At 33.9% G+C, this 12,536-nt stretch overlaps 1 protein-coding gene across 1 annotated transcript in view; it reads right to left on the reverse strand.

Moving 5' to 3' along the window:
* The window catches only part of LOC109542192, a gene marked incomplete in the record, with an annotated part of 47,941 nt that overhangs the window by 16,412 nt on the left and 18,993 nt on the right, over nt 1-12,536 (reverse strand). Inside the window, 3 exon segments of the mRNA XM_048663843.1 lie at nt 3,249-3,559; nt 4,927-5,220; nt 7,181-7,503. Coding sequence (XP_048519800.1) covers nt 3,249-3,559; nt 4,927-5,220; nt 7,181-7,503 — 928 coding nt within the window.

Genomic DNA, 12,536 nt, shown 5'->3' on the forward strand with positions numbered 1-12,536 from the left:
TAACGATAGCAGAAAATAGCTATCGAAACGTCAAGGTAATTTTTCAAATTAATTTTTCTACTAATTGGAATTTTCTCTTACAGCTTGAGCCTAAGTGTGTCGCAGGATACCCTCTAGGTGATAGTTCTTGATTACTTTTTGATAAATAATTCGTTCTTATTGCGAAATAGAACCACTATTTATCAATCTGTAATAAAAGACGTGAGGAAATTCTGTCTTTTTTAAAGACAAACACTTTTGAGGCGAAATACCCAAAAAGAAGTTTGTAAAAAATGAATCCGCCTCAACAATATAGAACTTATCTAAGAAAAGTACTTGCAACTAATTTTTTTTAAACTAAACTATTATTAGTATTGTATAAACTAATATATAATATTTATACTACGCTTATTGGATTAGTTGTGACGTTTGTAGGTGTTCAAGTAAAGTGATTGTCGGAGAACTAAAATGATATTGTCTTGTCAGTTTTTTGTTCAATTTGTTCTGCTGTTTGTATATGTTGTCTTGTTCTATCCGATCCCTTTGCGACAATTATATGTCCGTAGTCTAAGAGAGGTCTGCAGATCGCTTTGCATATTTTTGTGGCTGTATTTGTGCTTTTGTATGTTAGTGAACGGTGTTTTGTTCTCTTTATCTGTTTTTCTGTGTGAAATTAAGTTTGTGGTCAATTGTGATTCCAAGTATTTTACGTCGTTTTTTTTCTGTCGTTTGGCCGTCTGCAATAATTATAGGGAAGTCAGCGTTAACTCTGTGGTTGGTGAGGGGATGATTTTTTCAAGCGTTTGATGTCCATGTATGAAACCATGACATTATATTTTTCGTTAGTGTTTAAAGTATTTGCGTCGCTTTTTCGGTAGTTTTGTGGTGCACAATAAGTGCGGTGTCGTCGGCAGGTTTTAATAAGTAAGCTGATTTATCTATTTGATTTTTGTGTAGGAAAAAGTGCGTGTGCTGTCGATTCGTAATTCCAGTTGTCTGCCCTCTCATCATCATCATCAGCCTATTCTGTCCACTGCTGGACAAAAGCCTCATATTTTGCCATTCTTTCCGGTCCTGTGTCATCATCATCCAATTTGCAGTGAGTTAGGCCTGGGCAACACTGCGTTGAGTTGCGTTTTTCAGTTGGTACCGCTCTCTGAGTTAATGAGTTTTAACTCATTGGTTAATGAGTTATAACTCATGGCCGATGACGAAATTAACTTCTACCAAAACAGCCATCAACATATTGATTTGCGCATACGATTGCTTCAAACTATTTGAAAAAAACTAAAAAATTTCAGAGCGATAAGTGTGGCGATTTTTCCAAATATTGATTATATGCTTGTGCTTTCTCTGGTCGTTTTTTGAGGAACCCTTAATTTTGTCAAAAAAAAACAAGATACCTTTGTTTCGATTTTGTCCCAAATTCAAAGGTAAAACGGGAATTCGAAAAAGACGATAAAGAAGACGATGACTTTTCTTGTAAAATCCATCTTTTAACTTTATTGCGTAAAAGACTGTCAGGTTGCCAGTATTTTACAGTAAAACGTTAGGAAAGCTAACTGTTCTGACAGAGTTTTGTTTAGAAATATTGACCTAAAAGTGAAGAAACCGGAATTTAAATAAACCAAATTATTCACAGCGACAAAATTGACGAGTTTTCCCAATAATTGATTATAAACTTTCACTTGTTCTGTTCGGGGAAATATTTATGGGAAAAATTGTACAAACAATTATTAGGGTTTTGTTCAAAATTTGCAGCTGCAAAAGGGTTCAGAAAAAAGTTTRAAAAGCTGTTCAAGAGYCGAGTGTTCCAATAAAATTTATTTTATAATTTTCACARCAAATACCTGAAAATTATCRGTATTTTAAGTACAACTGAAAAATRATGCGTTTTTTGCGTAGCAAGAATTGCTTAACAGRAMCTTTGCTAAAACTGGAATGAAATCTGAAAATCTGAAATTTTAAAGAAACTTGAAAAATATTCATAGCGATRCGGCTGGMGAATTTTCCAAAAAATTTTTTGGAAACTTTTGCTCTCTGGCCATTTTTTCACGATARTCTTAATTGCTTTCGGTAAAAAAMTGAATAAAATCATTTGGTTTTTGTGCCMAATTTGAAGCCGAAAAGGATTTTTTAAAGTTCTCTGCAAATCGATGAATGAGGCGAATTTTCTGGTAAAATCAATTCAGTCATTTTTGGCTGCAAATACCCCATTATTGTCAGAAAAGAATAAAATCCTCAGAAAAGTATATTTTTTTGCGTTTTTGATTAAAAACTTTTAGTTTTGTGATCGGTTTTTGCGAAAACCTTATTAGTTTTCGGGAAAAAACGGGATAAATTTAATTGCGTTTTTGTCCCGAATTCGACTCCGAAAAAAGTTTTTGTAAAATTCCTACAAAGCTATAAATATATCTTGTATATTTTCGCGTAAGATACATCCAGATCGTTGGTATTTTTAAGTAAAACTCTGCAAAATAGAGGGTTTTTGAGTAGAAATGAGTYAAARCWAAAAACCACGTTWTTWWAWCAAACTGCCATCAGAKGAATGGAAGTGATGAGTTTTCCAAATAATTTATWATAAACTTTCGCTTATTCAGTTCTTCTTTTGATAGAAAATTATTTGATTTTTGTCGCACATTCRAAGCTGGAAGGGRATTTTAAMTTTTTGCAAAGCGACTAAGAAGGCGGGTAAAGGGAGATTTTTCACTAAAAATGCCTTAAGATTGTCAGTATTTTTAATTGATTTTTTGAAAACTGAGCARAAGAGTAACTTTGCTAAAACWRAAAAAATTCTGAAATTTTGAAGAMACGTCTTTGTTGRSKCTGGGCCACRGGACCCGCCCAGTTCCACTTCATACGCAAAATTAATTAATATATAATAGTGGCGCAAATAAATTAATAGTGGCACTTCAATTTTGGAACCGTCTACACATATACGGTGATATTTTTATTAAAAAATGGGGAGCTAAGAATATTAAAATAAATCGCCCAGTATTTATTTTTTTATCTGATTATCTGAAATGTATTGAAAATTGTCGTTTGGGATTAGGTTTAACAGGAGCGGGCTATGAAATATATCACCTTTTCTCCTAATCATATAAAATACCATAAATAGTTACTTAAGGTGATGATATTTAAACTCGACACTAGATCGGCAAAAATTTGTCGCGGACAATTTTGGCAAAATTTCTGGATTCATTAATGATCACTTGTGTTTTATAAAGAAACTATTAAACTTAGTTTAATATCGAATAAAAAATTATTACCTGGCCTAGCAAAATGGGCAAAAATTCGTTATAGGTGATATGCTGTATCTCAGCGCTGACAATTCTTTTGCTCTCATAAAACAGAACCTCGTCAGTCCAGTGGCGATTTAAAGCGGCCAACGCAACAGCTACTCTGTTGTGCTCCCTCAAAATCGCCGAATGCAGTACGTTTAGCTGACAAGTGCTGCACGCTGATATATTAACCAATCCTGCATCGTATGTTCTTAATTTTTCCACACTATCGCGGGTGACTCCATATATGGCAGACCCTTCAAGGAACGACGAAGCCAAGTTGATTTGATTTCTGTATTCTGAAAGAAGAAAACATTTTTTTCATGAGCCCCTGGTGGAAAGTACTTACTTTCGTCACTGTTTTCGATTGCAAAAGCGTCACTTGTACCCATTACAAATTTTCTTCACCCCGTGTGGAAAGTAATAACTTTCGCCACGCACGCTGAGCTGACTGTCTTGACAACATTTTCAAAGCGTTTTTTTTTACACTTTTACTTTACTTTTCCCGTCTAGTTTCCACCGAGGATCAAGAAAAACAGTATACGGTACGCGAGACGAAAGTTGAAGGCTCTCCACTGCGCCCGAGGCGAAGCCAAAGGCTCTCGACTTCGTCTCGGGTGTCAAACGCAGTCGTTCGAAAAACTGCACTTCTCGCCCTTGTTTCAAAAGCTACTATAATTGTTTGTAACACTTTTAAACGGGCAATTTTTATCTAATCTTATTGTGGCATGCATTACTGAGGGGTTGAGCTTTTTTCAAACTTTAAAACATATTTCTCAGGTTACTTATAAAAATATTCAAATACCATTCAACCGGATCTAATTTTGTTTTGAATGCACGCCAACTATGCGAGATATTTCGCATATGAAATGTATGACTTTTTGATTTTGAAACAGAAATCTGTATTTTCAAAGTTGGATTTTCAACGGTTTGTATAAAACGGGGTTTGAATTTTTGAAATTGTTTTAGTAGCTCAGAAAAAAAAATTTCACTGAAAACTACCGTTCGTTTATCAAATTGGATAATTGTATTTAAATAATTAATAGCAAGTCACCGAAAATCGGATGCTATCATGTAAAAAGCAAAAATATATGGGCCTTATGATTTGAGGAAGAATGTCCTCAAGTAGTAGAGGTAAAGCGCTTTCAAAAACGCGCACTACATGTTATTGTCCATGTTCATGTCTAAGAAATATGGCCCAATAACTTCACTATTCCAAGTCAAACTTTTTGAAGATTATTATTTGATAAAAGGTTTTTCGAATAGCATAAGAGATTATTTTTGAAATTGTCGAAGCCATCGCTTGTAAATGTAACTTCGTCGTAACCGTTCATAATCTCAATTCGTACCGTAATCGTCTAATCGTCCCAGAATTGGCCTCATTTCCCTGCTCTAGTGAGATATTGATATAAAAAATGTTCTTAACAGAATTTTTAAATAATCTAATAAATTATATTGACTGCATAACGAGTGAAGCGATTGTACAATTTTTGTATTCCTGTTTCATATGATTCCTTATTATTTAGAGAATTCTTTCTTCAGTCTCCTTTCTTTAAATCTACCTTAGTAGTTCCTATCTTCAAAATATTGTAGAAAATATCGTTTCGGTTTTTCGTATGATAAAGCCTTTAAAAATGCCACCTGGTCTCTCCACTATTGGACTTACGATATTCACACGAGTCCAATTCAACAGCAGGTAAACTCCTCATATACTCCCAACACCGATTATCCTTCTGTAGCCGATAGCATTCTCCATGCGTAATCGCATCTCCTTTGCAACACTGATGATTCTTGAAGTTTGCTGTGCTAACCAAATCGTGATAGAGAAGCTCACTCCAGGCACCCAGCAGAGCAGTTACGGACTCATGTTTTCGGCTTGGAACTTGCTGAAGAATAGAGGATACATCTAGAGCATTGGGCAGCTCTTGTGTTGAAACGGACACTTTGGGTATCATTTTTCCTGAAAAAATCAACAAATGGTTAATAATGTAGTGTCACACTTCATGAAGAGTTGCTAAGATTATAAGAGTTGGAAATGTGTCGCAAAACTATGTAGTAGAAAATGCTGTTTGCAATTTTCTTTTATAATCTCTTTTTTACAAACTATTTGGTGCCTGGGAAAGTATCAAAGAAGCTTCAAAGTACAATGCTTGTTGTTTGTTTCAATTACGCCAATTTTTAATCACCCTGTATATTCTTAAATATATACTGCAAATTGCTTTCAATGCGCAAAGTTGGATTCGATTAAATTTTTGATTTGCATATCTAAATTTGCTTTAAATTCTTCAAATGCGGTCATTTGTCAGTCCGTTAAGACAGTCAGTAATAAGTTTCGTGCTTATTGCACCAGGATTATTGGTTAACATGTGATGAATCAATTACAGTTGCATAACTATGCATATCGTAGTTATTTAGCTTTATTGATGTTTACACATAATGTGCAATTGAATAATAATTAACATGAGCTCATAACTCACAATACAACAGGTTGCTAAATAGGCAAAGCACGTTAGGACCAATCCAATCAATTGATTTATTTTAATTTGAAATAATTTATCTGATTTATTTACTTATTTTAAAAAAATGTAATAAATAAATATCAAAAAATCAGTTTTTTTAAATGGCACCTACTGACTTTTTTGGCTGCGTTTGAATTATTGTAGATGGTTCCGATACAGATGCCAACAAAACATCCAATTGTCTTCTAAAATATAATAAGACCGATATAACTCGATTTACAGATTGTGATTTGTTTAATCGACACAATTAACATCTTTGGAATCAAACAAACACTTGAACGTTGAACAAAATTAAGGAAAGTACATGCATAAAAATAAAATTTCCTGGCGCCTCGATCACCGGAGCTTTCAGTTTTGGATTTCGCTTTGTGAGGAGACGTAAAAAACAGTTTATGAAAATACATATGACAAAGTAAATGAACTGAAGTGGAGCTCTTAATTTGAGAGAATTTGAAAATATTCATGGTCGGTCTGTTAGAAAAGCAACTTAAGTTGCTTTTCGAACTATTGAATAATTCGTCAGTCTGCAAACTTCGCTATGTTTGCATTGATAATCTTGGTTGAACTTTTGAAAATGTCCTTTTTTGTGGGACAATGGAGGATGGGGCGTCAGTTTAYAGAAACCACGTAAGAGGGGTTATTAATCYATAAACCCTTAACTTGAACTGCGTTTAGTTTTTCGAGAAACATTTAAAGTTGTATTCAGTTCTCTATTTCCTTTTCTTTCCAATCAAATTCCAWCTGAGTTTTAGATTTYAATCTTATTATTATCTATTTTATATTTTTATTTAGAAATTTATGTAATACTACASAYACTTTTTTTATTTTCAGGTGGTACAATGCAGCTTTCGATAAGTTTGTWKCAWTAMKTTGCCATTGGCAGRCAGAACGTTAAAACGTTGGGTGTGCTCCTGGYCWGGCCATTTAGATTTTGCGCTGTTTTCCACATTTAAWTAATGAAACAAATTATTTTTTGCTGAACGATTGATGGTAGRAATGTTCAGAGACTGGGATCCGTCCGAATAATTGCATTTTTATTGTTTATTGCATTATTGGAAGATGAAGAAGCACGTTAAAACGTGGCCAAACCACTCGGATTTTGCGCTGTGGTCCCAAATTTAAACAAATTCCTTTTTAAATAGAGATAGGCATTCGAGGCCATTCATTAATCCAGAGAAATGTTAATATATTTAATTTATTGTCTCTGAAAATGGTTCTTGGTTGGTCTTGAAAAATGAAAAAACTGCTTATTAAGTTACCACATTTCTGTAAATAACAAAGTTCCTTTAAAATTGTTTTAAAAAAATGCTATTTTATTACGAGCGACAAACTTACAACTTAACGTGTGAATACAGAATAAAAATCGTAGTTATAATAATAGTAAGTATACAATTTTCTTACCATCAGCATAGGTTGGTGGTAGCAATCTCAAGAACGGCGTTCCCCTATTGCCCCATCGGGAGTGTCTTACATTATTGCATTCCCCAGTTGCCATTCTATATTTACTAGGCGGACAAGCAATCTCATCTCCTAAACTGCAATTTATGGGTGGACTTTTTGAAGCTACGGGATCTCCTTCCCGGATAAAAGCATTTCTCACAATCTGCTTTATATCATCTGGTAATTTGTTGGTGTAAGAAAAGATGCTTTTTTCGGTTTGTCGCCCATCTGATTGAACAGCGGTGAGCAAAGGAAGAAACCATATGAGCCACAATACTTCACACCTATAAAACAAAATAACCGTTAAAAGGTGCGCAAAAAATATGTTCGGAATAAACGATCGGTATATTACAACAATAAATGCAAATCAATAGCACAATAGCAAAAGAAACAAAACAAAAACAGTCCCTTCAGCAAAGGGTGCAAATATTTGGAGAAAACAGCACTTACGTAAGTGCTATTATTGGTCATGGCATTGAGACGAAAAGCCAATGAATTATTCTTCCATCTCCAATCAATGTATTCCTAAAGGTTACAAATTAATAAAGTTGTTTTCATGTTGATATCTGAGTAATATGATATTATTTATTTCAATCATCATCAGCATTGAACTGGGAACAATAACTTGATGTTACAATGCATAATCGAAGTGCAAGTCACCGGGGACAAAATATTAAGAGAAGCAAAGAATATTTTATATTTATTTGATGTAGATATACAGGGTGATTCATTAAGAATGGGAAACACGGAAACTGGGATACTACAGGTCAAATGGTGGCCATTGGCGCAAGACTACTTTATCCGAATGTCGATATTTTTGTGACATAAAATTGAGCTCAAAATCTAAAACAGCATTCAGTTCTGCATGCATTTAGTATTCCTGTTTATATCGTGTTTTTATATGTAGATATTTTGGTCCGTTTACGCAAAAAATGGATGCAATGTTCAACAACAGCAGTTTGCACTAGTAGCCAATATTTCAGAGACAATATATCATCTTTTTTCTATAGAAGCAAGTACAACATGACTAAAAGTTTTGTATATTGTGTGACACGTCCAGGACTAAATAGCTGTTGTAAATTTGAAAATGCCCAATCACAACCAGTTTGCCAATCAAGAAATAAGAGACATAATAGGTCTTTTTGCACAAGAAAATTTCTGTCTTGTGCAAAGTCTCCCTAAAAAGCATTTCTGTTGAGCCGCAAGAGGAAGTTATATTTAGAGTTGAAATGAGCTGAAAATCCAGTCACACGTACTCGTATTGAAGTACTGAAAAAGGCGTAACTCAGCTCACAGTTTAGGGAATTTCGAAAAGACAAAAACTACATTCATTTTGTTTTACACCTGTACAGAATTTGCCTCGTTTACGTTATGCCCGTTTTCTACAAGATCAGCAAACCAGGGATGGAACTTTCTTAGAGAAACTTTTGTTAACCGATGAGGCGACATTTCCAATGTTTATCAGTATCTTGAATCAATCGATGGAAGAAGTGTGTGTAAAAATTGGACTGGAGAAATAAAAACAGCAATATGTGGATTAAACTCTATAGTTTATGAGTTTATATCATACTCCGTAACCTCAGTAACACTCACTAAACTTTTCACAAGTTTTACTGTCTTATATCGTATTTTAGCATCCGATAATACATTTGGAAAATTCACCTACGTATTATAATGCGTATTTTAAAAACCTCAAATGTATCATCAATAACATTTTGGATTTGTTTTGTGTGGAAATAATTGCTGACTTTCAAATTTTGTGTACCAGGTGAGCAAATAAAAAGTGCAATATTTTTGAAGCAAAACACGGGATCAGAAGGACCTTGATTTGCTGCTAGACATAATTGTCGCTTTTAACGTTCATCAGAATAAATATAAAACTAAAATCTCTCGTTTTGATTACCGTTAATATTGACGAAATAACACCTTGCAATGTGTTTATTGAAACGTTACATTTTATTAAAATGATAGGTACCTACTTAATAAAAATTTTGGTACAAAGAAATATTTTATTCATTTATGTGCCTCTTACTGCGTCATTCAACCCAGATATCCCCGGCCAATTTTTCATAATTTTTAAACATTTGATTGATTACACTACGCAGTTTTGCACCTCGATATTCTTGTTTTCCACGCCGGGTTTTCCGTGCTGGTATAGTAATGTGTGCTTGCACACCACGTGTGAAAAATCATTTCAATTCACTTAAAAAACTTTGGATTTACTGTTGACCTTGCAACTAAAATTTAAAATAATAGAGATAATTTGCCATCATCACTGAAGCCTTGAGAACTGCATTTTAAGATGCGTCTTTTATTTAATGTCGTTTGCCTATGTCGGTATGTAAAACGGTCTCCAAAAATTAACTTAAAAGTCGTGTAAACCCGTCACAAAAAGCAATTTATTTATTTTAACGGTAACATCAGAATGTCCGCTGATCGAGTATCCTAATAATTGTAACACATGCGGATGGTACCAAAATGAAAGTTTTATGCACGTTACGAAAGGTGCAATCAAATATACTCTTATCACGTACAACTAGAATTACGTAAGCCAAGCAATAGGTATCTTCCTATTAGAATATCTATAATAAATTTGAATGCCCTCATTATCAGTTTTAGCAGTATAAGCGATTTTCTAAACTGAGGAGCGGGTTATATGCTATACCGAGTGATTCAACTGGTGTTATTCCCTTTAAGGGGTCACTAGGACTTACTTTCTGGAGGAAGTTAGCCCTTTAAGACGAAATTTGCTTGGTTTATACAAATTTTCTATTTGGATTAATTAGGTGTCTATTAATTTATGTTAAAACCACAGCAGGAAGCATGCCAGGCAGATGTTATTAACAATCATGTCAACCCCGATGCCGTTGATATCAACGGTAGATCTGTGGGTAGTTTTTAAATTGTGGTCTTCGACGTTTTAAATGTTTAACGATTTCGGCAAATGCAGACGCTTTTATAGTTTTTGGGGACACCGAATGTGTATCACAAGCAAACACATTCTCGTGAGAAAGCTGCAGTGGCCGAAATCTGCGAAAGATTTCACAGTTCAATTGCTGATTGCTGAAATCATATGTAAAGACGCACACCATGTAATCCAATTAAAGCCCATCCAAGTTCGATATATAAATTACTGAGGAAACATATAAAGATATCTTCCCAAACCAAGAACTACTTTTTGGAGGCAATAAAATTATCTCGTCTATCCTCTATTTTTAAAATATTTTATTTTGTAATAGAGTGCTTATAAAATATCCACAACGGGTGAGTTATTTTATTGGTCTGCCCGATCGTTAGGTTTGACGCCGTGCAATTTCTATTGATCGGTTACGTGAAAAATGTTTATGTTACACCAACGACCCAAATGATATGAAGCAAAGAATTATGTATGTATTTAATGAAATTTCCAAGCAAACACATTATTACATTTGCGCACCTAAAGTTTCTTTTGAAAGTTAGTTAAATAAGTTTAAGTTTACGAAACTACATGCATAGTAAAATACAAGAAAAAAATTGAGAATATGGATTTTTTAGAAGTTTGAATGAAAACAAGCAAGAGGCTATTTAAAAAATATGTATTGCTGTACTTTGTACCGCTGTTATGAGCAACCTTGTGTGATGCTTTGCTTTTGAGAAAACTAGTAAACCTGCACACATCGAATTTTTATTTCAAACTAATTTTGAATTTCCATATCGTCTAAGAATATGAGAGTGTTGCCTTTCGTAAACACCCTGTATCCTTTGTAACGTGGTGCACCCATAATGCGCAACATATTTTTTCTCAATTAATAGCAGTATGAAATGTTTAATTAATTTGCTTTTTGTCGGTCTTTAATTGTTAAAATCGGAATTGGCTGATTTGCGTCTAAAATTTACTTTGTTATATTATATACTTCATGTACCTATTTCCTAATCCAAAAATTTGAAAAATTGCAATCTCCGAAAAGACCAATTTTGTGGGATTCATAGAGCAAACGTTAAGCATACCATGAAGCCGGCATTAAAAAAGATTACACTTTTTCTTTCACACTGAATAAGAATTAAGTAAGCAAATAAGGTATGCGTTACAATTAGATCAAATTGGTGAAAGTTGAAATGTTGTATAAATGTGAATTTTGTGCTGCCGTAACAGACGGATGATTTAACGTAATTATCGCTGTACCTCGATAAATAATCATGACGACCCTTGAAAAACTATCTAATAATAATCTAAACCGGATTTCATGGCTAGAACATATTGAATACTAGTGGAGCTTCATTAGGCTTACTGGATTTTTAATACCAGTATAACGGATTCATTACGACACGTTGAAAACATCTAAATGGCCTAAGGACAACAAATGAAAGTGAACTCATAGAAAGTGTATGAAGTGCGGCAAAAAGTATTACAGATCGCTAGATAGTTTGCAAAGTTATTTCGGGATAGTGCTAATTCATGAAGTATTTTACATTTTTACGTCTTTATAGCTAGTCCCATTTAGTGTTAATTACATGCTTTGAGTGACGTTCATAATTGATAGTAAATATAGAAAATGTACCAAATTTAAAAATGTGTTATAACTGCATGGTTCTGAGGTGGTTTGAGTAGCTCAGTGGCCAAGTGCGAAGAAAAGCAGGCTTGCGAGGTGCGGCCAGCAATCTGCCGCATACAAATCAAGCAATTTGCTCAAAGAACAGGGGAAGGAGCAAAACTTAATATTTTTCAGCAAGTTTTACAAAAATTTGAAAACGATTATAATTACGGGTAGCTACCGGGTTCCATTAAAAGCACATCAAAAGAGAGATATGTGCCTTGTCGGAGACAAACAAAAGCATTTTCGAGATATACAGTTCATTTTCATATATACCGGAAAATTAAGGGAAAAAGCACCGTAGGTATACTATGTTTAAGTGATAAATCGCGGCAAGCTACATTTAGGTTTACCTAAACAACTAAAACACAAGCAATAATAAAGAATAAATCGCAAGACATGTTATTACAAATGGATATATTTACTACCGACTATAGAGGGTCGCACGTAAGGACCTGAAGATAAATAGCAGACCCGCGAAGTCATTGAAGAAAGAAATATTAAAAAGCAGCTGCTAATGAGAGAAAAAATTAACGTTTAATCCATTGCGGATTATTCCAAAAAATACCTTCAAGATCACTGAAACAAAGAGGCGAAATTAAGAACCTGAAAGATGATGAGAAACAAAAACCGATCTTCAAATCATTCTTCTTTACTACAAAGTCATCGTACTTTGCTACATAGTTATCAGAGTATTTTGAATGAATCCTTATTAGATATGGAATGAGAATTTAACGGGCAACAGA

This window comes from Dendroctonus ponderosae, unplaced genomic scaffold (genome assembly GCF_020466585.1).
Source record: "Dendroctonus ponderosae isolate FM_Combo_2020 unplaced genomic scaffold, Dpon_F_20191213v2 Dpon_F_20191213_2, whole genome shotgun sequence".
NCBI classification, from domain to species: Eukaryota; Metazoa; Arthropoda; class Insecta; order Coleoptera; family Curculionidae; genus Dendroctonus; species Dendroctonus ponderosae.